This window comes from Chenopodium album, chromosome 9 (assembly GCF_948465745.1).
Source record: "Chenopodium album chromosome 9, dcCheAlbu1.1, whole genome shotgun sequence".
Classification (NCBI taxonomy): Eukaryota; Viridiplantae; Streptophyta; class Magnoliopsida; order Caryophyllales; family Amaranthaceae; genus Chenopodium; species Chenopodium album.
Window position 1 is genome coordinate 72530733 of NC_137842.1, and position 26811 is coordinate 72557543.

A 26811-nucleotide genomic window follows, 5' to 3' on the forward strand; every position below is an offset into this window, starting at 1 on the left:
GAACCATAAAAGACCTACAAATAGGTTAAAAAAGTCACAAGAATGAGTGTGGTTCAATTATGTGGGTATTTTGAAATTTCACAACAATTGTAAGCAAGAGCTCCCAAGGGGTGATTCCAATCATAAATTTGGCATCCCGAGTCCTATTAAGGCAAAGGGAATCCTTCATTTGGTTATCAAATCCAATTTCACACATTCAATCATTATTGATGCAAGCACATCATGAAAATGAGGGATGGGCCACGGTATGAACAAGACAATTTGGGACGCCAATGAAGTCTCTTAAGGCTATTTGGGAACCCGATAAGCATCTCGATACATAACCTTGCCCCGTCCAAACATGTTCTTTGGAAAGAATAGTCTTGATGAAAAATCATCACACTTAATTTTTTGCCAAAATTCCCTTATTTTTCCTATTTTTCTCCTTTTCATCTTTTTTTTTTCATAAATAAATTACTTAAATAAGGAAACAATTGTCAGCTCATTATATATGCTTTCATAAGGCAAAGAAAACTGCATGATCAAAGACAAAAATCACAACATAGGAGTATCATCAACAAGATTACAGTGTCGAACATGTTCCGTAAAGCCAAATTTGAAGGCTAAATACATAAGATCAAGCAATTCCAAGAGATTTAGAGTGATGCTCAAGTATGCAACTTGGGGTTATAATGTTGTAAGGAACCAAATAAGACCACTAGTTGGTTACATAAAAGCCTGCAGTGGCCTTCAGATGAAGGGAGCCGTGTACAAAATTGTTATAGTGACATTTTAAAGGCAAAGTAGATTGTTCTAACCATCCAAAAGGCTTCTTCGGGTCCCATGCGATCCATGGGTAGCACCTCAACCTTTTTTCCGGACCCAGAATAGTCAAAAGGTGTCCAGAAGGTTATAATCCACGTTTTCAGACCATTTTTCAGAAAAAAAAATTTCAAAATTAAAGAGAATGTGTGGGTGTTGCTTAAGGTCATATAAGTTGGTTTGAAACCATAAAAGACCAACAAATAGGTTAAAAAAGTCTCAAGAATGAGTGTGGTTCAATTATGTGGGTATTTTGAAACTTCACAACATTTGTAGGCAAGAGCTCTAAGGGTTGATTCCAATCATAAATTTGGCATCCCAAGTCCTATTTAGGCAAAGGGAAACCTTCATTAGGTTATCAAATCCAAACTCACACATTCAGTCATTGTTGATGCATGCACTGCATAAAAATGAGGGATGGGCCACGGTATGAATGAGATGACTTTGGAAACTAATTAAGCCTCCTAAGGCCATTTGGGAACCCGAAAGCATCTTGATGCATAACCTTGTCGCGTCCAAACATGTTCACTGGAGGCCAAATTTGAAAGCATACACGAAATTGGGCTATTTTGAAAGATTTAAGACTCTGTATTGAATCCTCAACTAATGGTAGAGGATACATCCTAGGGTCACATGATAATGTTAGGAACCAAACATTACCACTATTTGATCGCATAAAGGTCGTGGTGACCATATAATTTTGTTAATAAGGAGAGACGTGTCCGTAATTAGCTAAAGTGAAGGCAAAGTGGGTGGTTATAACCACCCAAATTGTCTTTGGTACATAAGAATAGACTCGTCCTTTTTCTCATGCCAACAAGGTTTTTCAAATTTAAAGCCTCTAATCCATGCTTTCACTGTTTTTGGGAAATTTTTTCAAAATTATAGTGAATATGAAGGGTGTCACCGAGTTATATAAGTTGGTTTTTTTCAAAATTATAGTGAATATGAAGGGTGTCATCGAGTTATATAAGTTGGTTTGCAACCATAAAAAGTTTTCTAATAGGTCTACAAAGTTATGAGAATGAGTTTGGTCCAGGTATTTAGGTATTTCAAAACTGTTATAACTATTTTGCATTTGCAATCAAAAGCTATCAAAGATGATTCTAATCACCAAACCCAAACTCACCTATTCATTCATTGTTAGCATATCATTGATCCATGCATTACATGGTTGTTATATTATATTGGTGTTTGATAAATAGCCATTACCCCCATTATTGATTCAAAAACTTTTGTATACATCCGATGTACATAAGTACATACATCGAGTTAACTTCTATTGAATTTAGGGTAACTTTTAGACTTTTTTGGGTAACTTTTATCAATAAAGAATAATTAACTTTTACTACCACGGTTACAAATTAATTGCAACTTTAGAATATTTTATTTCTCACAAATAATCCCGAAAGTTGTAACTAATATATAACAAGTAGTATTTATATTAGGGGAACTTATATATATTGGGTAGCTTTCATTCATTACAGGGTATCTTTTGATCATTTTTAGGTAATTTTATAACGGATGTACAATATATTAATGTACATCTGTTTTTTTTTTTTTTTAAATGTTTGTCTTATTAATTTTGGTTGGCCTTTTTTATAATTGGTCATAATGAAGCTATATTTTGTTTATGGGAAATTATCCATAACAAATGGAACCTCATATTAAAGCTAGCAAAAATAGTCACCAATGATGAAAATTCATCACACTTATTTACCCCTAAATACACTTTTTTAGTAAAGATAGATAAGTATTACTCCCTTTGTCGTTAAATAATTGTATAGTATGTTGAACTTTTCACTTAAAATGAAAAATTCTTCTTATCCATATCCTTTTGATGTAGGCCCTAGTTCTCTCTCTCTCTCTTTTACGTAATAAGGGTACTCCACTAAATCTTTCTCCCTAATTTTTAATTCTTATTTTCTCCCTATTTACAGAAAAACCTACACCTTCCTACCATCTACTCTTAACATGTATGTACATAGTCCTACACACCCATGAGAACAATGATTTGAGGATTGAGGGAATATATTTTATGTATAAAAATAAATAAGTACCACTATACCATATTTTATATTAATAATGCCCCTTGTCATCACCACAAACAACCCTCCTTTCCCACAATCTCTTGCCCCATTTCCGCCTCGTAACATGCACCAAACCCCGAAAAATGAGCTCCCAAAGTGAATAACTAAAAAAGATATTGATGGATTTATTGGACAGAGAAGTCTTTCCAATATGAACGAGATCACTCTAGGATATCCATCTAGTTCAATAATTAATGCTTAAGCCATTTTACAAGATACATACTATCACACAATCCCTTATAAGCGCTCCTAATTTTCATCCATACTCATATAGGATGCCATGCACCAAACTAGAAAGTTTAAGCATACACAAGAGACATCAAGAAGAATAATCTTTAGACCAACAGTCCGGAGTATAAAGATATTGCCAACTAACATATCATAGTCTATGCAAACATATAATCCTCAAACTTCCCCATTCATTCTCTAAAGCATGTTTTTAGCATTCTATAAGAAATATTTATTCAGCCAATATCAGTTTCTATGCCGAAATACACCTTAAGGCTTCGATGAAGCTAAGATGAGAATGAACTAATTTAAAACCTTCTATTTTTGTTCCACGACTGAAATTCCTATAAGGAGAAAAATTTTGTATTCCACCCAGTAAGGGCCTAGAACCAAACCCCCACAAAAGAAGCCATAGGCTCATAGCGGACCCATAGGTAGTAGAAGGATTTATCAAGCTCACAATTCCCTTTCCTTGAGAAAGCAAACTGATAGGTAATTAAGGCGTTGTTCTTTTTCTTAGAATACCAAAAGAAGCCAAAATCTAGCGATTATGGAGAAGAAAACACCCAAGTAGATAAGTACAGAGTAAATTACTACTGAGACTAAAGATATATGAAATAGGCTTCTAATCTTTATGCAAATAAACAATTTCATTTTCAAATAACATTGCACACATCGTTTTAATGTTATATATAATGAATATTGATTACAGTATCTAGTATAGATACTTACCTATCTTTTACACTCAACCTGAGAACTTTAGTCATATGCCAAAATTCATCTCCTTGGACACGTGTAACACCACCCTGAAACATAGCAGAGCAATTAAGCATAGTACAAATATAAGGGAAAGTGTCAGATATAAATATAATCACACATGATCCCAACAACCCAACAGAAGCAATACCAAAATTAAGAAGGAAAATAGAATATTAATCCATTGGGGTTCAAATATCAAACATACTAATTAAAGTGCCGCTTGACATTACTTGGGACCTTTAAGAAGCTCCAAAGAACAATGACACCACGTTAGAGGCAAACAATTCCAATCTCTAATAAGCCTCAATCCTCATTCTAAAGAACGTAGATTTGACATTGGATAATAAACCAACAAAGCGCAGCAGGATGATGTATTGCTTTAGCAAATAAATTGATATTTAGCCAAACTCGAGGGGAGGATCAGCATTTCAATAGGTAAATTGTAAGCATGGATCATATAAAAGAAAAAATTAAGTCAAGCAAACTGTTGAGGATGGCAACAATTTATCTTCCCTTCATAGCTTGCATCACTCATAAAGCTATGTTCTAACCAACACTTGGAACAATTTAGCCCTAAAATTGGCAAATTGCACTTATATATACAGAATTAATTTTGACAAAGAAGTTTTGTAAAATTCTACTGTACCGAAGTAAGGCCAGAAATAAGCACTAAATTTAATTTCACAATTAAGCATTTTTATTGCACAATGTTTCACCAATTAGGTCAAAATTGAAGCGAAATAAACAATTCCTAAAAATGACATAAATAATCCAAAATATTCAAATTATCAGCAATAACATGAATTGAAGTGAATTAGCTCCAAAAACATAAAAAATAAAACGCAATTTGATAATAAAAATGCAAAAAAAAAAAAAGAAGTTGAAGAGAGAGAGACAGAAAGAGTGCCTTGGAAGAAGGAAGGGTTTCGGAGAAGAAGCGAGGGAGACCGCCACGAGACTGGTTGGAGTGGTCGGAGAAAGCTCGGAGTGCAACAATGGTGGGTTTAATCCATTGGCGGCTGAACAATGAGATAATCCGAGGTGAGTTTACCAGTTTCGTCTGCTGCAATTGCATCATTCTTTCCTCCCTATTACACTACGGAGTACTTCACTTCTTTATTATCCGTACACGTATATTTGTTCTGTTTTCAAATTTCTCCCTTGTTCTTCCTTCCATTTCTCTCTCTCATTCTGGTAATGGGCTGGGTTTGGGTTCGATTTCGATGGAGTAACACATGCCCACTAATTGGTCACATATCCATGAGTTTGTTTTTTTCATTTAAAATTAAGATATTATGATCATAGTAAGTCTAAATTTTTCACGCTATGGTCAGAGTGACTACTTGTTCTCGTATGTTGAATTCAGTCAATGAAAACAGGCTCTGAGTCTAAATTTTTAGCCTAGTTCGAATTAAAATGTTGTTAAGTGAAATATTATTAGAGTCATTATCAAATTATCAAAGTTTTTATTAGAGAATACATGAATAAAGTAATTTTTTCCATTTAGCTAAAGCCCCTCAAAAATACCAAAAAAAAAAAAAACAAAAACTTGTGTGGAGGCCAGGAGGACTCCTACCTAGTGACCTTCAATTTCGAATTCTTCCAAATTGGATCCTCAAGGGTAGGGATGTTAGGAGCTTGGCCTAATATCGGCTTGTGTTAACCTAAGGTTTTAGTTCATGAGGTCTTTTCAAATTTTAAAAGCAAACGCGCATATTATGTATCTTACTTAGAGCCAGTGCCTACTTATTACATATATAATCTAGAATTAATATACTAGTACTAGTATATTGCTTTTGTCTAGATTTAAGTATGTACCACATTACAATTTCAATTTACATATATCAAGTATCAACATGGCATACAATAATTGATTTAAATAAAAGTACTTCTACTATAATTATACCAGTATAAATAAAATTGAATATAATGCAGCAAGTATTGATGGCCCAATAAATGGTAAATAAATAATGATCTTGAAATAACAATGCAAGTTCACGATTTTTATATTCATATACATTCATACACATCTATTGAAGGAAATGTTAATAAATCTGAAGTTGGGCCATATTCATGCAGGTGCCTGTGCCTGTTCACTCTTTCAGTAAGAGCATGCTTGCAGGTCCTCTACCACATGCATCACTGTTACTAGAATTATGAATTGAGATACATACTGTGCTCTTCAGATAACTCTGCCACTAAATTTTAAATATACTTGGTAAAATTTAAGGAGAAAAAAAAAAAAAAAAAAAGGAGTTTTTAATTCGTTTGCATAAAATAATAATATATTATAAAATGATGCATGGCTCATCAAATAATATTTGTTTCTGATGTTGGTAAACTTTTGTCATGAGAGCTGGGGACACAATGTATGTGAACAAACTAACCCAAAAATATTTAAGAGAATTTTATTTTTATGTATATTTATTAATGTAATAATTTTATTAAAAAAAAAAAAAGGATATTATATAGGGGGTTATGGAGGAAAAAAATGAGAAATGATGGGAGACATGCAAATCAGAAACAAGTAGAGAACCCATTCCTATAGCTTGCTTGGTTCATGAAAAACTGCAGTAAATTAAAGGCTCCGTTTTGGTGTGTGATTGCTAAGACAAATCCTGTTATTCCCATACTTTTACGCTTCTTATCTACCTATCTTGATGGAAACTAGTTCCCTCTATGCCTACTTTTTTCCTTCATTCAATTCCGTCCTACATTTTCATTTCTTCTGTGTTCGTGTCTATGGGTACGTCGCGTGTTTCATCTCATTATTATTAAGATTCAATGGGTACATTCATTATTATTCGTTTGTACGTACTCACCGGATTTATTTGAGTGAGTACTTGTATGGTTGAACTATAAATATTGGTACATGTAACATTTAATGTACATACGTTCCAACACTCATGTACACTATATATTAGTGTATCAATTATCATACTATATATAACTATATAAGATGTACAATGTATGTTTGTAGTACTATGCACACTATTAATATAACGTGCATGACTATATTGTTTGAAAGGTAAAAGAATAAATCCGTTCCTATTTAAGAGATTTAACAAATTAGAGGGACGGATGCATGACGAGTAGTGATAAACGGGCCTAGGTCACACCCGTTACAACTTTCCACTTTATACGACCAAGGAGGTTCCACCTCAAAACCATATGGCAATGAGGGGAGCAGCCCCTTAGCCTTATAAAGTGGACACGACTTTCTCTTTTCTTCAATGTGGGATACACATCCCAATATTTCTCTTCACTTTTATATTCTTTCAATGTGGGACAACACTTTCACTCACATGTGGGTTTCTCATGGGCTCAACAAGTAGCATCGAACCCGAGATCGAAAACGTGGAACGGTGTGAGGCCATAGGCTCATTACTATATTAGCTACTTGAACAATGTAAACCGATCGATTCTCCACTTCCTATCTTAAAAAATAAATGATTTTGTTTGTTTTGGCGTAATTTCAAATTTAGATTCTTCTTAGTTCAACAACATAGTCCTTGATCACATGGAAGACTCCAATATTTAGAGCATTCATCAGATTAAAATACTAAGGTACACGTGGGTGGAGCTTTGGATGCTAAAAAAGCATTCTAAATTCAGAAATCCCATGTCTTAATATTTAATCAAAATCCCTTTTTATTTTTAATTTACAACTAGTGTGTATCTTATTATACAAACTCCAAATGGAAATGTGCGTGCTTTATCTGAAGAAGATTTGGCTTAGAATTTGCAAATTCATAAACAATTCAATTAAAAGACTACTGAAAGGGCACATTATTGTGTCTAGTCATAGCATCAGTTTCAAAACAGACAAGGCTCAGAGAAGAGCAAGATTTTCATTATAAAAGGGTATATAATTTACTTTTATGGATCTTACTTGTAAATTATATAATAACCGAAGAATTACATTAGACAGATCAAACTCCAAAACATACTCGTACATACTACGTATATGTTGTGTCTAGATCTATATCTTCGTAAACAACTTAAATAACCTAAAATCTAATATATATATATATATATATATATATATATATATATATATATATATATATATATATATATATATATATATATATATATATATATATATATATATATATATATATATATATATATATATATATATATAAACGCTTTAAAAATACATTATGGAATAGCTTTAAAACATAATAAAAGATGTCCTTATTTTATTTAAAAGTATTTTTTTTCCTTATTACAGAATTTCTAAATTGCTACCTGAGTGACATCTTATGACATGGGACGGCTATTTAAGCTACAACCATTAATGAAAGTGTATTTACACGACATACGACATAGCACAATATTGAGTATAGGTATATATTATATTTATTCTAACACCCTTTTTCGGTAAGGAAATTATAAAATAAAAAGAATTAAAAGTATATTGGAATAATAACGCTCTAATTTCATAATTGTAGCCCCAATTGTTTTAATACAACATGATTATGTAATTGGTGGTTAGAACTGGTAAATACCTCTGATATGATACGAGCAAATCAACATCAATACAATAAGATACTCTTAATAATAGTTTGGGTTAGACTTTTAGTATGTACTAATTACAAAAATACAAAGTAAGACGACATCCCACACATAATAAATTATCTTTATTTAGAATATGATCACCTAACTAGCTAGGACCCCCAAAAATGTGCATACAATTGGATTTGCATGTTGATTGTTGGGTCTGCATTATAGGTGATGTTTGGCATGCAAGAGGTGATGGTGGGTTTACAAGAAAAAAGGGGTTAAACAGCTTCTTATGAGAGGAAGCATGCATCCTTTAATAAAAGAAAAAGGAAAACATAAAAAAAGAAAAAGAAAAGAAAAGGATGGCCTACATAATGTGAGCTTCTTTTATCTTTTTAAGGGAGGAATATTGAACTATCAGTGAATCAAGATGAGTATTGTCCGGACAGTTGGAGACATGGGGTCTTGTCGTTTTCTAATACTCACTACATCAATAATATAATTATATATTTAATTTAAATAACACTATAGTCAAATTATGCTGCTTGTAATTTAGTAACAAATCATCATTTTTCTCATATTTGTCTCTCCTTAACTCAACTCTTCAAGACTAGCTATACTCTTCTTTGGAACTAATTGTATGATTTGAATTGATTTTGTAATGTAACAACAAAATTTAAACAAAAAGATTATAATGTTTCTCAGTTTAACTCCTTTTCATATAAATAAAATTATAGGTCTAGATATTAATATATACGTAGTATTACAAGTTTTAAAGTCAAATAAACCAGAAGTAAGATCATTTAGTTATATTACATAACAACAACTAGCAATCATATATATGTCTGCCAAATAATAAACTTGTATGTAATTATACCAGCTTGATCGAGTTTTATGAGAAAAATATGTCAATCAAACATGTATATTGATAACATACATTATATATGGTGGTACTGCAGCCGACCCCGGCCCTCCACATCGAGAAGTGTTAGTAGATGATTGCACACATATAGCAAGAAAGAGAAGAACCAAGACTTGATGAAATAAATCATGACTATACTATGATATGCATGGTAAATGAGATTTGACATGCATTGCCATTAACTCGAGTTGAAGTACTCTAAACATATTTAAGTTACATCTCTAGCCACTATTGAACCTCAATTGAAATAAATTCATATATTCCTAGCTAGAATACATCAAGGAGTATTAATTTCTACTTGCATTGTACTCCCCTTGAGGTTGTATCCCACTAAAATGACAGCCAAAAGTAATTTTGTAAATCAATGAAATTAAAAAAAGAAAAAAGAAATCAAAGATCTCTTTGAGATCTGCTTCTTTTATCACACCCTTTTTTGACAACATAACCCTTTTCTTCTTTTTTCATTCATTGCTTCTTTTGAGCTATTTTTGTTGATCACCAACTATATTTGGTACAATCCTTTAGCTTCCTTTTAGCCTTTTAATTCCTTGTCTTCTCTTTCTACAATCTAGGACCACCTGTAAAAAAATAATTCATATTATTAGTAAATTTATTTATAATCAACAAATTAAAATACTAGCACTTTTAGAGTCGTATAGTGTTTAATAAATTTTTTACTAATTACTCTGTATTTTTTATAATGCTAAAAAAGGCAGATGAAGTATACCACATCCTAGGTTGTTTAGTTAATTCATTTTTTATTTTTTAATATATGACTATTTAATTAACAATTTATACTTCATACTCGTATCTATCTACACATATAAGTTAAAATATGAAATAATTGTTTAAAAAGAATTCAATTATTAAAAAGTATAATATGGTGTGTAATAGTTTATATCATTTTAGCTAATCATCAAAATATATAATTAATTTGAAACAGAGTAAATAATTTGTTACGGTTAACTTGTGTATTTAATACTCCGTAATATATAGAGAGTAATAATGAGTCTAATTAACAAGAAACTCCTTCAATATATTTTCTCTTTTATAAAATGCGTAGTACTATTCATGTAATTAAGAAAGTGTATGGAGACTTAACTGGTTATGTTGAAATTGGTTTGTTGAGAAAGGGGGCTGAATAAAATCATAATGTTCCTGGAAATTAGTAGATCTCTCCTGTAAAAAGAAATCGAAAATGCTAATTAAGATTAATGATATACAGTATGATCTTATTAAAAAAAAAAAAAGTAAATAATGTTGATAAAAATATAAAATCAAATAAAATACCTGATGAAAATGAGTAGCAGAAAAACCTTGTGAAGAGTAATCTACCATCCTTTTTAATGATGTAACTTTATTTTCTCCTCCGTTATTCCTCTGCAAAATAATATAACAACAATATAGTCTTATTAATAAACTAGTATAAAGATCACATTTTCATGCACAATGCAATATAATGTCGGTCCATATTATAGTTAGATAAACTCAATTAGTAATAATGTGACAACTAAATCTGAAGAGAGCGGAATAGGTAATCATCAGTTATTACCTCGGAGGTGAAAAGAGGGGAGCTAGCGGTATCATCAAGGCCAAAGTCTTGAGCCTGAAAATATTGTTGTTGTTGTTGTTGATGTAGAGTTGATAATTTGACACTTTGTTTTTTTCTGCTACTATAACAAAAAACCTCATCTTCATCATCTTCATGATCAAAATGTGGAGGGCCAGAAGATGCATCAGAAACCATGGACAAATCTTCATCTTCATCATCATCATCATCATCATAAAAAAGACTAGCACTTTTTTTACCTTGATGAAAAGTAGCAGCCACTTTTTGGTGTTTATTAATATTACATTTAGCACCAGTAGAAAAGCTACTGCTAGAATGTTCCAAGTATAGAGTCCAACCAGACTCACACCCACTACTACACTCTGATGAAGAGGGTGCCGCTGTTAAAACTACATTATTCATCATTTTACGTACTACTACTGGTACGAGTATATATTTTTACGGTTTGGTTTGGTTTATGTGGAGAGTTTGTAATAATAAAGAATAATGATAAAGAAGGGGGAGATTTATAGAAGAATTGAAATGGAGAAGAATGAATGAATTGGAAGTGGCAGTTGGGAATGAATACATACATACATATAAGAGAAGATAGAAAAGAAAAGAAAAGAGAAAGGAGAGAGAAAGAGAAGGAAGGGTGCGTGCACATGGTAGACAGCTCGGCAGAGTGTACGCTCATAACAAAAACGGGGTACACGTCCATCTTTTCTATCTCCGTATTTGGACACCTATGTTATCATACTCTAACCCCGTGACCAGTACTAGTATACTAGCCCACTTTCTTTTTTTTTTCTAAAATTATTTGTAGCAATTTTTAAGAAAATTAGAAAAAGACAATTTGCCCATCATCTTGTGTCATTGTTGTGGGTGTACGTGGTCGCTTTTAAGGGGGCTAACTTATTTATGTTCCGTACGATCAATTTCTTTCACTAATTGTTGGATTTAGGATGGTGTAATTGGTTACCAAACCAACTAATTAGGTTTAATTTAGATATATGGTATCATATTCGTGTAGAGATGGCAAAATCAGTGAGTTGTCCTTTGATCTTTGACTCTCTATTTGACTCGTGTTAAAGAAAAATAAATAAATAATGTTGGAATTAATGTATTAATGAGGCGGCATGTATCTAATCTGTATACTTCCATTTTTTATAAATAATACGGTGTAGATTATGTTAAGCAAAAAATTATGACCACAAGATGGTTGGCTTAGCTTTTGCATGAATAATGATTGATATTGAAAAGTCTACACTTAATTTACATATTCAAAGCATTAGACACGTATAGTAAAGAAGGATCATCATCGATCATTGTCCTCATCTTCCTTGATTCCTTAGCTTGTATATGTGATGTCCCACTTGATCTCAATCTTGTCTCAAAACATACTACATACATATTAATGCATGACATATACCGGGGAGGGGGGAAGCTTAAGACTCGACTCTTTTTTGTAGGTTAAAATTCATCTTGCTATCCTAAATCATACTCATAATTAAGTTGTGGTTTATGTTGAACCTCATTGTGTTGTGCGTGCCATGCTTATGAGCTGTCTTTGCATTTGTTGAACAAGAAAGGGCTCAACTAGAATTGAAAACAACCACCTTAATTATAACATTAGTCATATATCTAAGAATTGAAATTGCTCATCTCACTATCATTAATACTCAGCTGATGAAATCTTACTGTCTTCTAAATGGTCCAAACTATCCTCTTATATCTATGAATAAGCTTATAGGATAGACTCCGTATTCATATAATGTTATATGTCCCCATTGCATGAAAATGGAGAATTTTTGAGCTCTTTTGTGGTCCTTGCATAACTTGAATTTTTGCAATGCAATCCAAAATCTCAAGGTTTGGCATCACACGGTTACATAATTGTATGGATTTTATTTTACATCTACCCTTATATTAATGCTTATAGATAGCAAAATAAAATATAATTTGAAAATCCTACCAGCTCATCAGCTAGCTTAGCTAGGCCACCAATTCACTTCATCATGAATAATTAATTACTCATATGTAAGAAGATTAATACAAGATGTTACTAAAGAAATGTTATACTCAATTCATAAAATAATACTACTTAATATTCAGTATATATTAATAGAACTATCCATTGATGCATAATTTTATGGTAAATTCCAAACTAATATATATGATGAATTACTACTCCGTATACAATGGGGGATGTTTGAAGGGCTTGTGTGGGCTTGGCCCCTAAAGCAATTGGAAAAATTTGTTAATCACAGAATCTATTACATGCCAATTGACAGGAAAATGTTAAATTATTAAAATATGAGATATTTATTTATTTACATGTTTTTTTGGCACAAAATTGAAATTTCATTTAATTAGTTTGAGTACTCAATCTTTAGTTGACAAAAAATATTTACCAATCATTAATAAATCATTTATGTGCATAATATTAGTAAGAAAAAAATTCAAATAATTTAAATATATATGTTGAGACGTCACTGCTAATAGTTTGATAATAATTTGAAAATAGATTAATCTAATAAATTGTTACATGATTATGTGTTTCTCGTGTAATTAATGGTATACGGAAAGTATGTGAATGTGAATAGTGGAATGTCCCATTGATACGATATTTGAAGTACAAAGTACGGGAAAAATGTATTTTTATGTTTTTCTTAACTAACTTTAAGTCTTGTATATATATACTACATATATTCTATCTTAGAATTTTTCGCCCCCTAAAAGAAAAGGTATGAAGATCCGCCACTGTCCGCATATGTATGGGTAATTTTTTTTAACCATTAGGAAATTAGAAATAATTGAGGCGTGATAGATGATGGGTGGAGTGCTTCCAAGGTAACTAGATATGTACTAGTTGAGCATTAATGTGGATATATACATATATAAACATATACATGCATGCATGGAAGGGATCGAGTAGTGATAAGGGTCCGATCTATCAATCTAGCTAGGTTGTTGCACAGTTGCACTGATGTGTAAGTTTCAATGATACAATCAGTTTATTACGTACAGCGGTACAGCTATATTAGTACTCATGCCTTGAAACATCCAAATTTCAAACCATGCAACATTTTCTCGAAAGATCAAGGTCACCCATAAAAACTAGCATGTAGTATATCTGTACTTCATAATATACGTGGTCCAATCCATCATCCATACATGTATTAGTAGACTTATACTTGTATTATCAAAAGATACAATATCAATTATAACAATAATAATAATGCATTGGAATCTAAGATAGCTCCAAACTTATATCTACTTATAAACAAGGTGGTCCAAAACCTACATATTGGTGAATTTATATACTTACTCGGTTATTTTCATTTAACATATTTTGACTTTTGACATTGTTTATATACATTACTTTTACCTTATCTTTTGTGTATGCATAACACACATATGAGAATGTATGGTTGTATAAGATATATTGTTAGACTCATTTTTTCAAAAATATCAAATAATTTTTTTTTTTTTTTAACTAAAGATATTAACAATTGAAGATTTGTAAAGACGGACGTGATAAAAATGTGTCAACTAGACAACTGTAAATGAATTAATAAAGTATATGAAAACTTTATAATATAGCTCCAATATATAAGGGGGTTATATTTCGTATGCTAGATCGATTCACATGTGCATGGTGAAGAAATGGTTTAATTTGCAAGTGATGAACCAATTCTACCTCTACAAATTTTACTTCACAAGTTTAAACACGCACTCACACACACATGTGGGCACGTGTGCATATGCTGTTGCATGGGGGATTTCACCACAGTAACACACATGTTTGCACGTGCGCACGGAATTCGACCTAAAATGCTCTTCCCATGTTCATTAGTAGTCAGATTACTGTTACTGTATGTCTAGTTAAAGCGTCCGTGTTTATATGTACTTCCATTTTGTTGGTTTCTTCGTCCTTTCTCTTTGTTATACTTGAATAGTTGAATTAATCAACCAATCCAATAAACTATTTCTATAATACTAGTCTTCTCTCAGTACATATCCCTTTCATTGATCAATTTTGCTATATGTAGCCTTAAAATGCACCGTACAAGTCTATATAAGCATTAACTATATAAATTGTGAATAGTTTTCCTTAGTTATTAGTGTTAGAGTATATATATGATAATATACTCTAGTAAATATTTACTAGAGTATATAGAGTACATGATGATATACTCTAACAATTAGTACGTTCTACTTTGTTATTCTGATCTTACAATGCTAAATGAGAGTGATTGAGTTTTATTTTTTGTTTCACAAAATGATTCAACAAAAGAATAACAAAAAGAAATGAGAGGGTATGGTATTATATTTATCATTTATGACCAAATTATTAGGTATGTACTAATGTACTAATAACGTTTTGAATGCTTATTATTACACATATACATAGGAGTACGTATATATAATTATACAGTTATACTAATAGTGTATTGTGTACTGTATTTGATTAATTAATACAAGTAGTTTAATTTGATGACCTTCTCGTGGCATCTGACATACCGGTTGAGATTTGGTGGTCAAAGTTTATAACTCCCTCAGTCAGCACATTATTGGGACATAATCCACATGATTTGCATCTTTTCACGGCCATACTTTTTAGATGAAAGGCATGTCTTTTCTGACATTAAAATGTAGGAATGTGTAAGATTAATTTAATTAATTTAATACTAGATTCCAATTCTTAATTAGAAATGTATGTATGTAATACCAACTAGTACTTTAATATCACTAATTAATAGGCTTAGCTTACCACTTAGAGTAGGATATCAGGTTACTATCAATTATACTTCCTCACATTATTATGCAATTATATATATGTTAATATGTATATTCAATAGCAAAAGTACAATAATGTTTACTTTTAATTGATCTTTATGCTTCTAAATTCTAATTATATTAGTCATACATGTAAGCTCATTATCCACAAATTGTATCCAGTTCTATCTACTTTAATTTGAAACTTGAAAGCATCATTAATTTCAATTCAACCCTTTATTAATAATCATATTTAATAGGATCTTCTTAATATTTGAAGTATTTTTTATAATATTACTACACTATTAATAATAAAAACCATCAAATTATAAATTTATAATATGCAAATGGAACTTCTGGATTAAAATCATTAAAAAATTAAATTTGCATATAACCTCTTTTGAGTTGGGTCCTCTAGCATGATAGAATATTAACACAACACATATTTATATGTAATTAAATTTGCATTATATATATACTCGTACTTTCAATGCCTTTCACCATTATACCTCGGTGTATAATATAAATAAAATGTCATTATATTATGTTTTATTCTCGACTATAAATTATTTTGTGAGTAAGTTGACAATACTATATTGTATATCATGAATCTGGTCGACCGACCTAGGCATTAACGAACCGCTGGGTCCTGAACTAGCTAGAGTTGGTACCCACTTGTTCCCTTATTATTTGGTCGTTTTGCATTAACATTTTTATTGTCAAAATATTGGATCCTTAACTTAACACCTCACCATATTATTATTTGTTGTTCAAACGTAAAGTATATACAGTCAATTACAACGTCGGAACGTCCCTTGGATCACTCATATTCAAACATGTTAGACTTAGACCTAGATATGATGCTAATTATCAAAGCTCTTCTTATATCCATCTATCTATAAATATATTACACATTGAAGCTAAGATCATCCTGTTAAATAAAAAAAGTTATTATGATCTTGGCCCTATGACTAATATAATTATAAAATATAATTATAAATTGTAATTGAAATGGAGTATGTGAATAATATATACTGTAGAGATGTTGCAAGTTAAAAAAAAAAAAAAAAAAAGGGAGGAGGAAGTATATTATCTATATTTATTTGTAATAATATTAAGAATAAATAGGTAGTATATATGAAGCTGTAAGTTGTTTTATAAGCGTTTGGCCAACTTGAGCACTAAGCTTGAGACACATTGCTTCTATGGATAAGTAATTGTCTTGATTGGGTATAACACTATAACTAATAATATAATTGCTTCAATAACTATTAAGGGACATGACATGAGGGCTTGGAATATCAAGAAACTAAAATCCTATAAATACAATTGAATCATACAAACCATTGCACATATCTCAAATGGCAATAGTACCATAAACATTCATTCTTATTATAACTATTATTAGCATGCAGTCCATTAATCTTATGGTTTGAACAAGAAAAAAGAATCTTTTCATAGACTACAAAAATATTTCCTGATATAAACCACTTGATCTAATTATATATATTCCCACCAAATCATTGTACATCTCTACTTATTCTAAATTATGCATGCAACTTGGTTATAATTTTAATTATTTCAATCAAACCATCAAGCATCTTTCGATTAATTCAAATTAAACGACCTATTGCCTATTAATTATAAACCACTTAATTGATTATGCATCACTACCAATAAATCACTTGAGTAATCTCTATCAAGTTTCAAGTATCAACTAACAAAAAAATTAAAAGATGGTTGGAGCCACTCAAGAATATTTCCATGAAGCTTCCATTTTAAGCCCAGATGGCTCAATAAAGTTCCTTAGGGTGCCCGTGGTCCAAGAACTCGTACGACATGGAGTCCAAAACGTACCAAAAGTGTTCCTTAGGCCACCATTAGACACCCTAAACACTGCCATCACTTGTTTGCCTGAGAATTTTCCATCCGTTAGTGTGGCCACATTACGCGGTAAGGATGTAGAGGAGAGAAATAATGAGCTACAAAAGCTGGCTGCCGGTCTTGAAGAATTCGGCATGGTATTGGTTAGTGACCATGGTATACCATTGTCTGGTGTTAAGGAAGTCATAAAGGGGTTTTTTAAGCTGTCTTTTGAAGAAAAAAAGAAAAATGTTGGGACGTATGCTAGTTTGGATAATATGGGTTATGGTAGAAATTTTGTTACTAAGACTCATGATAAGCCTCTTGATTGGATTGATCGTTTGACTATGAAAATATCTCCAAAAGAGTCAACGCATGCGCTCAATGTTTGGCCTCGAAAACCTGCTGATTTCAAGTACGTATCCTCCCTTATAATTTTAATTTTTTGATTTATTTACATGCCTAAAGTTCATTGATCTTATCATCACTTTATAATTTATATTTAAGACAATGGGTGTAATGACTTAGAATCGAGCTGAGGGTAACTTTTAAATGGTAAATGAACCAGAAAACTTTTAATTTTTAATGATTTTCATGAAGGTGACGTTTTGTATACACTTATCACGTCACCTCATATTCTACGATTGTATTATTACTATGAAACTACTAGTACGAAGTATAGATTTAGGGTTTAATTTAGTCCTAAGATGTGTTTTATGTAATTTACCAGGGAAGTTATTGAAAAGTATGCAGAGGAAGCAAAAAAATTGAGTGATGAAATACTCCAAGGATTAGCTGAAGCATTATCTGAAGAGAAAGATGTGTTTGTTAAATATTTTGACCCAAAAACAAGAGAAATCAATGTAAGAATAAACTATTATCCACCATGTCCAAAGCCCAAATCAACAATGGGCCTAAGCCCACATTCGGATAGTTCTACCTTTACTATTCTCATGCAATTTGATACCTCTGGTGGTCTACAAGTTATGCACAAAGACAAGAAAGTTTGGCTAAGTGTTCCATGGCCTAGTGATGCATTGCTACTAAGTGCTGGAGATGTTCTTGAGATAATGACTAATGGAAAGGTTAAAAGTTGTTGGCATAGGGCGGTTACGCAAGCCGATTTAGAGAGATACTCTTTGGCCTTGTTCTTTAATCCGCCATTGTCTATGGAAATCGAGCCTATTAAGAGTGATGGTTCGAGTGATTACGAGTATAAGAAGGTGGTCGTGGGTGATTATTTACAACATTATTATACGGTAAGTCAGACATCGCCAAAAGTGGCTATGAAATTTGCAATGGTCTAACATGATCAGCGCATCAATAGATTGGATGTACTAATAAGGTTGCAATACAAGGAGTGAACATCCAATTTCCTTTCAACATTTTTTTTTATTGAACTCTGGCTTTCAGCTTATGAGGGTTTTTAAACCCTTGAGGTAATGAACTCTTTTGTTAAAGTTGGTTGTTTCTAGTGATATAATTGATGTTACATTTGATAGAGTTATGAGAAAGAGAATGTTGGAAAGCTTAATTATATTGATGTGATTCCATGAGTATATATAGTACATGTGTAAGCAATATAATACGATTAGATACATTGGAGTACTTGTCTAGGAACATTAGCTAAGAATAAGGGATATCTTTGATTATCAATCTAAAGAGTAAATCAAGGGATTGCTAACTATAAACAATATCAATTAATATGATTTGACAAATCCTTTACAACATTTACCATTATTGATGTTGGTTGTTTATAGTAAAACATACGAAGTACTCCATATGTGACATGGCCAAAAAACGTATTCAAAACGGGGTTTTGTGGAAGCTCATGATCAACAAACAAAAAGCTACAAATAGAGCTCTTAATAATTGACGTACACAATAGAAGATTCAAAGTGAATTAATCCTGCATTGAACACAACATAGCCTTGTAAAACCCAAATACGATACGAGCATGATCCAACCTATTTAAAAATGACCCGAACTCGACCTTCATGCATGATTTGACAGATGTATTTACAAATGGAATCGAGTCAAAACAATGTAGATCACGGGTTATACAAACTGTTCACCATAAGATTAGTTCTTGGCCACATATATCAAGTAGTCCATTATTGTTTTGGTCATCTATATTTTAAATAAGGAGAGATAAGATTTTTTTTAAACCCCACATGATAACTACATGATTAGTAATCCCGATTAAACCGCTAAGGTCTTGTTCTGTTCATTTTAATACTCGTAATAAGTTCTAAGTTTGATTATTGCAGTTTATTTTACATTTATGCCTAAAATAAGTTCTAGTAATAAGATTGGATAAATTTAGATAATTTCAAATAAGTTTAGATATTAGATAGGATACATTAATTCAGAAAAGTAAGAGTTAGATGATTAGAATACATCATAAATTAAACTACTATTGATATTTACTTGTTTAGAGTCTTAGAGATACTCCCCCCTCTCTTCCCCTTTCCTTTTTTTTTTTTGAAAGTATCCCAATTTGACCTCTCATATCTGTATAACATCATATTGTTAGTTCAACTTGTAATCTCTTGCAAACTTTGAGAATTATGGATACTCAAGACTCTTTTCATGAAGCTTCCATTGTCAGTCAAGATGGCTCCCTAAGAGTCCTTAGAGTACCCGTGGTACAAGAACTTTCACGCCATGGTGTCCAAGATGTACCAAAAATGTTCCTTAGGCCACCTTCGGACACTCTAAGCACCGCGATCTCTTGTTTGCCGGAGAATTTTCCATCCATAAGTATGGCTAAATTACGCGCCAGTGAGGTGGAGGAGAGAAAAAATGAGCAACAAAAGTTGGCCGACGGTCTTAGAGAATATGGCATGGTATTGGTTAGGGAACATGGTATACCATTTTCTTTATTGTCTGCTGCTAAGGAAGTAATAAAGGGGTTTTTTAAGCTTTCATTTGAGGAAAAGAAAAGGTCCGTTGGAACATATGCTTCAGTAGATAATATGGGTTATGGTAGGAATTTTGTTAAGTCAGATGATAAACCTCTTGATTGGATTGATCGTTTGACTATGAAGGTAGCTCCTAAAGAATCAACTCAAGGGCTTAATGTTTGGCCTCAAAAACCTGCTAATTTCAGGTACATATCCTTACTCAAAATCGCGTATAATTGACATTCAACATATTGTTAAAGGTCGTGTGCCCTTCACTTGAGGTAATCTTGTTAACCGTAAAGCAATGATAATATGAGTGTGGCTAGCTTTTTTTTAACTGACAAATAGGGTGACTGTACACATATCTATAGTCGTCCAGAAATTTGTGTTATATCTTAATTTATCGGAACTTATATAAACTAACTGAATTCATTTGAATAGAGTTGGGCTAACCTAAGATTTGTTGTAATCAGGGAAGTTATTGAAAGCTATGCAGAGGAGGCAAGAAAACTGAGTGATGAAATACTCCAAGCACTAGCTGAAGCATTATCTCTTGAGAAAATTGCCTTTGTTAAATATTTAGACCCAAAAACAAGAGAGATTAATGTAAGAATCAACTATTACCCACCTTGTCCAAAGCCCAATTCAACAATAGGCTTAAGCCCACATACAGATGGTAGTGTCCTTACTCTTCTGATGCAATTTGATACTTCTGGTGGTCTCCAAGTTATGCACAAAGATAAGAAAATTTGGTTAAGTGTTCCATGGCCTACTGATGCATTACTAGTCAATGCTGGTGATTTTCTTGAGATAATGAGCAATGGAAAAGTCCAAAGTTCTTGGCATAGGGCTGTCACACAAGCTGATTCAGAACGATACTCTTTGGCGTTGTTCTGTAATCCACCACTGTCAAAGGAAATCGAGCCTGTTAAGAGTGATGATTCGAGTGACTACGAGTATAAAAAGATGGTTGTGAGTGATTATCTACAGCATTTTTATAAGGTAAGTCCAACATTGTCTAAAGTAGCTATCCAATATGCAATGGTCTAATGTGATCCATGTATGTAAGCCCATTGAAAGTGATGAGCAGATGATGTGAGATTTACTGGTCAACTCAAACAGCTGATGTATATCTCAGTAATGTTTGTATTACTCTCTTTGATAATTAGCAGCTATGTACCCTTGGAATATACTCTGACCTAATTACTAATCAATCTATACCATGTTTATTGCAGAAGTTCAGTCTGTAAATCGTGATAATCTTGTCGTGTTATGCATACTTTCATGCTTAACTAATACTACAAAATTTCACTTTAAGTATCTGTAACTTTCCAATCATTATATTGAAATTGGTATGTAGCTATAACTTACATTCAAGCTATCAAAATCCTAGTCTACGATAAGCTTCAAATTTGCATAGATCAGGTATCAGCTGAAAACATGAATATTAACCTGTAGTATAAATAAGAAAATTATGTTAGTAATTAGGCTTCCTCAGCACAATGTATCTTCTCATATGTCGCCTTCATTTATAGTTGCATCTTCAATGAGCATCAATTTTTTACAGATACACTTCATAGTATCGTGCAGAACACGAAATGAACACATAGACCCAAAGCCATAATCTCCTCAGATTGCTTATTTTGTATTTAATATTCATCAGTCTGATTACACAGATGGAAAGTATTTGTTGAGTCCCCAAGGGAGAGAATAGAATTCTTCACTCCTAGTGTCTGCCTCATAGGATCTGAACTTTTTCCAAAAATGCCTACCACTGTCTTTTCGCGTATCAGCATGGCTACGGTGGAGAGTTATGTCCAAGAGCAATGCCAAGAGGCCTCCAACTGTTGCAGGAGATGTGAAAATCACTTGCACTATGCTGTTGAACTGTTACCAATGACGGAGTAGATCATTATAACATCTCAAATAGGCGATTAAGACACTAAAATAGGATGAATGTGATTTCAGTAAGATAATGATGTAAACTTACTGCCATAGATTTCGTGTTGACAGGAGTGTGACCAGAAACCAAGAGAACCTCATTGAAGTACTGTGGCACTGAAAGGCCCATGAAAAGCGAGAATCCTAGTATGAACTTTGTTCTGAAGCTGTTCAGGTTGCAGAACTGCAAAAATCCTAGCCCTGCTGAGACTGCATAGGAATATTATTTTTCAGATTTTTCGACGAGTTTACTAACTAGAAAGAAAAAGAAATTCAACGTATGGAATTAGAGCATATAGCAAGTTGAACATCAGACCAACTTTTGATCATACTTAAACTACTATTTTTTTGTGTTGAAGATACTTACCAACATAAGCAAAAAGAATGCAGTACAGAGCTGCAAATATTGGTAGAGGTATTGAAGCTAGGAGTGCCCCAAATTTTCCTATTTGCAGGAAAGATATCATTATATAATCAGAAAACAAAGGAAAATTGAGCATTCATTTATTTAAGCTGAGTTAAGATAGCAATGATGATTTGAACCCACCAAAAATAGAAAAGAAAATCATGAAAATAGCTGCTATTTGAGCAACTCTGCGACTTCCAATCTGGTTGAGTCCCAGAAGTCCAGCATTCGCGCTGAAAACCAAAGAAGCAGAAAATTTTATAAAGTTTAGGTTGTTAAGCTCTAATAAATTCTTTGGAAGAAGCTCCAAGAATCCTCTGAAATATGCGATTTATCATATAATATTTGAAATTTCTGAATGAAACTTAGAGAAACTATATATTACACTGAGGCAGTTGGGCCACAAATTGCTCCAAACATGCCATTCAAAAAATGTCCTGCACCCTGTTGCCAATATCAAATTGAAGCTTATTAGACTGATAATAAGAAATTAAAATTTTGCGGGAATATAAGAGTGATACAATGAGATTAAAGCCTACCAGCCAGGCAATTCCACGGCTGACAATTGAAGGCGGCATTGGAGTGGCACTGCCATATCTTGCTACTGCAATAAATGTGCCTGTAGACTACAGTCAAAGACCAAGGTAGTAATATTCAGTGTTGATACTGAAGTATAATAGTACTTGATTTGTAAAGAGAGGAAAGTACGTAGTGGACTATAATAAGTAGTAAAAAAAACAAAAAAACAAACCTCAACCATAGATACAAAAGCAGCAGCCATTACAGCAAAACCATTTGCCACATTCAAAGTTGGACGTCCCCATTGGAATGGATAAGGGACTCGTATCCTACACCAAATGATCACAAACATAATTATGAAATGGAATGAAACTTGGTGTGTTTTTACCTTGAGAGAATTACTCTAATGTGTATTGACTAAACAACTAACATAAGTAAATAAAGCATAATTTCTACGATTACAAATGAAGGATGAAATATTTTTGATTTGAAGAAAGTTTACTCACCAAGAAGCAGCACTGATAAGACCAGAACGATCAGTGCGACAATAAAACTGAGTGTTAGGGGAGTTGCGATTGAAAGCACCAGCTGCAGTCAGGACTGCAGCAAAAGCCCAGATAAGGGCAATTGTTGCTATTACAGCATATCGACGACATAAGGCTTGTAATGGTTTCAGCAAGCTAGCCATATACTGCAATAAAGTTGACATCACATCTTAGAGAAAAAGGCAATAAATTCTCTGTATATGTACAACAGCCTATAATTCAGGATGCCCCAATTCTTCTAGAAGTAAACCTATTTTTTCATGTGTTATCTGCTAGGAAAAGCTTTAGATAGGCAAGATTAATGTAATCCACTGCACCGACCTCAAAAATAAACTATGTTGTACCCAAAACACGAGGATTGTCATGGGAGGACATGATGCTACTCACCTGGGAGATAAAAACCATGACAATGAGAGCTGGAAGTCCGACTCCAATGCATTTAGCCAGCTAGCATTACACATCAATACCAAAACATGTCAGCTTCGTTTATAATTAACTGAAGCAGGACAATAAATTAAGTAGGAAGTGTAACAATATAGGATTAATGATCAATCAACATGCTAAATAATCCGAGAATCCAACTTGACAAAGCAAAAACAATGACATATAATACCATTTTATATGAGAATTTGAAAATACCTGAGGGAAACCAAACTGGAATAAACCAAGTCCAGTTAGAGTAACAAGAGGAATAGCAGCAAGCGGACTTAAGATCCTACAACAGCAGACTTCTATGAGAAAGAGAGAGAGCAGGAATGACTATTGTAACAAGTTATCAGCTAATACATAACGCAAAATTAGCAACTTCTTACCTTATAACAATCCTCCAGAATCCCAAAACACCAATCACCACAGGAAGTATTGATGCAAACATTAATGCCCCTTGGAGTGCTCTCATTGATTGCACGAACCTCTACATGTACATTGGCGATATCTAGTAAGGACAATAAATGCTAACAAAAATTTGTTATAAGAGAACTGAAATGACAAAGTTGATAGGATGCCAACCTCATGAGGATCAATGATCCTGCCAAAATGGTCAGAAAAGATTATGAAGATAGCAGGAATTACATATACATATGAACCTCCTATGACTACTGCTGTCCTACAACCAACAAAAGTCTGCATAAGGGTGTTCAGTCCCGATACAAGGAGCAAAGTCTGTATCACACGAGCCTTCTCTACCTGTCAAATTTTGAGTGAAGCTTTCTAAGGAAGGATATTGATTACATATAACACAATATAATTCAGATAATTGCAAAAGATATATACCGGTCCACCTCCCATTTGAGGAACAAGTATGGTTGTTATCATAATTGTAGTCCCAAGCATTACTAAAAAGTGCTGAAACCCAAGAATGACGGCTTCATCTGCATTTTCACAAAAGCCAAATTAGATTTATGAAGGCTTACAGAAAAAAAAAAAAAAAAAAAAAAAAAAAAAAAAAGGGTGGGGGGTTGTAATGTGTAAGCTCTGGCACATTATGTACGCCTTGAACTCGAATGAGGACAAACATAGAAAATAAATGGCTATATGAGCTATGAGCTATATAGCAGCACAGAGAAACCTGTTTATAAAACCCAATAGACAATTTTTAAAAGATCAAATGAATTATCTTGAATCAAATGTTTTTTCTTAATGCCTTCAAAGAACCAAAGTGAGCTTTGTTAAGTGTTTTTTGCTAGGTTGGTGAAATAAAATCACAAGAAACTTAATTAAAAAAAGTTACCTTGTTTAATGTAAATGCTTAGAACTTTTTCTACCCCATATAATAATTTCAGGCTATATCCTTAATTTTTTTTTTTTCCTTTAAAAAATGACAAAAAAACTGGATGGTAGAAAATAAGATTATTACTTTTCCTAATTGTCTCAGTTTTTCATATTTTTTTTTTTACATGATAAAATCAAGGAACATTCAACATATTACCAAAATATCATTTTTTTTAACTTTATTAACAAAAATTAAATCAATAACAACACATACAACTATACAAGTAAGTGAACACATATGAGTAACAAAACTACAGTATAACTTCACTCATTCAGTCATTCATTCTAACAACCTTTAACCAATAAGCAATAGTAATTACTCAACAAAAATAATTAAACATGATAAAAGAAATAAGCGCGGGAGAACTGAAGAAAGAGAACTGACGCCAAGGAGGATTGCTAGTGAGGCAAAAATCAACAGAGGAAAGTTGCTCCTTCACCGGAAATGGCCCGAGATTCTCTGCTTTAGGTGCAGCCATTGTTCTTTGTTAATCTTCTTAAGCTTAGATTGGCATATGCTTATTATAGCTTAATATACAAAGAAAAAGCAGAGTATAAAACAGGGGAGGTTGATAAGAAAATGCACATTAAGACCAAAAATACACAACTCTTAACTTAAATTCAAAAAAGGGGGTCATTTTCCTGAAGAATCATCATTGTTTTATTTAGCTAATTGTATATTAATAGAATTAGTAGGATAATTGTAGCTACTATAACTAACACATTTTATAATGTATGTGTATATTGTATGATTGTAATGTTAATAAGAAAAAGACATAAAGCAAAGTAAAGAAGTTAGAAGCGGAAGGTAGGACTATATATCAGCTCCTTGACTGATTAAAACCTTGAGTGTGACACAAGGAATTTATTTTAGTTGGGAATTAGCTCGCCTTCTTCTCAACAAATATTTATTACTAGAAAAGAAGCCATTAAAAGTTTTGAAGAATTTGGGAAGGGAGGTTGGTACAAGTTAATCCTATTACGCTTGGGTAAGGTAATTTTACGCTCTTCCTCGTATGTTTACGTTTACATCATATGGTGAGGAAAATGTAAAAGAATTAGCAACAACTTGAACTCGCATCAAACTTATAAGCCATATCCTAGAGAGAGGCAAAACAATACAGTGACGATGCATGATAATTTCTTTCATGTAACTCGGTGATTTAAGACTTGATGATGTCTACAAAGTAGCGATCAAAAGTACTGTAAAATTACTTAAGT

At 32.5% G+C, this 26811-nt stretch overlaps 6 protein-coding genes across 6 annotated transcripts in view; 3 read left to right on the top strand and 3 right to left on the bottom strand.

The window, feature by feature from the left end:
• The window catches only part of LOC145560518 (uncharacterized), a 33113-nt gene extending 28123 nt beyond the window's left edge, over nt 1–4990 (bottom strand). Inside the window, exons 1-2 of the mRNA XM_081621775.1 lie at nt 4786–4990; nt 3852–3925 (exon numbers count right to left, since the gene is read on the bottom strand). Of these exons, the coding sequence (XP_081477901.1) occupies nt 3852–3925; nt 4786–4956 (245 nt within the window). The 5' untranslated portion in view covers nt 4957–4990. The remainder of the gene's footprint in view (nt 1–3851; nt 3926–4785) is intronic.
• LOC145559221 (uncharacterized) overlaps nt 1–26811 on the top strand; it is a 100174-nt gene that overhangs the window by 43686 nt on the left and 29677 nt on the right. The gene's annotated exons all lie outside the window — the stretch shown is intronic.
• On the bottom strand, nt 9482–11556 carry LOC145560520 (uncharacterized). Its single transcript, XM_081621776.1, has 4 exons — nt 10862–11556; nt 10600–10689; nt 10412–10488; nt 9482–9887 (listed from the first exon to the last, which is right to left on the bottom strand). The coding sequence occupies exons 1-4, from the start codon at nt 11282–11284 to the stop codon at nt 9878–9880; spliced, it is 600 nt and encodes a 199-aa protein (XP_081477902.1). The 5' UTR covers nt 11285–11556; the 3' UTR covers nt 9482–9877.
• Nucleotides 17377–18902, top strand: LOC145560521 (protein LATERAL BRANCHING OXIDOREDUCTASE 1-like). Its single transcript, XM_081621777.1, has 2 exons — nt 17377–17918; nt 18234–18902. Exons 1-2 carry the CDS (start codon nt 17377–17379, stop codon nt 18808–18810), a joined length of 1119 nt encoding a protein of 372 aa, XP_081477903.1. The 3' UTR covers nt 18811–18902.
• Nucleotides 19690–21599, top strand: LOC145559217 (protein LATERAL BRANCHING OXIDOREDUCTASE 1-like). The gene is made up of 2 exons (XM_081620653.1): nt 19690–20615; nt 20883–21599. The coding sequence occupies exons 1-2, from the start codon at nt 20074–20076 to the stop codon at nt 21457–21459; spliced, it is 1119 nt and encodes a 372-aa protein (XP_081476779.1). The 5' UTR covers nt 19690–20073; the 3' UTR covers nt 21460–21599.
• On the bottom strand, nt 21728–26405 carry LOC145559216 (nucleobase-ascorbate transporter 4-like). Its single transcript, XM_081620652.1, has 14 exons — nt 25976–26405; nt 25093–25190; nt 24829–25005; nt 24633–24733; nt 24460–24535; nt 24208–24267; nt 23782–23966; nt 23508–23604; nt 23296–23382; nt 23142–23200; nt 22898–22989; nt 22718–22795; nt 22400–22560; nt 21728–22296 (listed from the first exon to the last, which is right to left on the bottom strand). The coding sequence occupies exons 1-14, from the start codon at nt 26067–26069 to the stop codon at nt 22078–22080; spliced, it is 1584 nt and encodes a 527-aa protein (XP_081476778.1). The 5' UTR covers nt 26070–26405; the 3' UTR covers nt 21728–22077.

What these genes read in the sequence shown, in the direction of transcription:
- LOC145559216 (XM_081620652.1), bottom strand. Translation starts at nt 26,069, where the DNA reads ATGGCTGCACCTAAAGCAGAGAATCTCGGGCCATTTCCGGTGAAGGAG. An exon ending in TCATGGTTTTTATCTCCCAG is followed by an intron (nt 23,967 to 24,207) that starts GTGAGTAGCATC and finishes ACTTTATTGCAG; the next exon opens with TATATGGCTAGCTTGCTGAA. An exon ending in CATTCTTTTTGCTTATGTTG is followed by an intron (nt 22,561 to 22,717) that starts GTAAGTATCTTC and finishes ATTCCTATGCAG; the next exon opens with TCTCAGCAGGGCTAGGATTT.
- LOC145560520 (XM_081621776.1), bottom strand. Translation starts at nt 11,284, where the DNA reads ATGATGAATAATGTAGTTTTAACAGCGGCACCCTCTTCATCAGAGTGT. An exon ending in CCCCTCTTTTCACCTCCGAG is followed by an intron (nt 10,690 to 10,861) that starts GTAATAACTGAT and finishes ATTATTTTGCAG; the next exon opens with AGGAATAACGGAGGAGAAAA. An exon ending in CTGCTACTCATTTTCATCAG is followed by an intron (nt 10,489 to 10,599) that starts GTATTTTATTTG and finishes TTCTTTTTACAG; the next exon opens with GAGAGATCTACTAATTTCCA.
- LOC145560521 (XM_081621777.1), top strand. Translation starts at nt 17,377, where the DNA reads ATGGTTGGAGCCACTCAAGAATATTTCCATGAAGCTTCCATTTTAAGC. An exon ending in CGAAAACCTGCTGATTTCAA is followed by an intron (nt 17,919 to 18,233) that starts GTACGTATCCTC and finishes GTAATTTACCAG; the next exon opens with GGAAGTTATTGAAAAGTATG.
- LOC145559217 (XM_081620653.1), top strand. Translation starts at nt 20,074, where the DNA reads ATGGATACTCAAGACTCTTTTCATGAAGCTTCCATTGTCAGTCAAGAT. An exon ending in CAAAAACCTGCTAATTTCAG is followed by an intron (nt 20,616 to 20,882) that starts GTACATATCCTT and finishes TGTTGTAATCAG; the next exon opens with GGAAGTTATTGAAAGCTATG.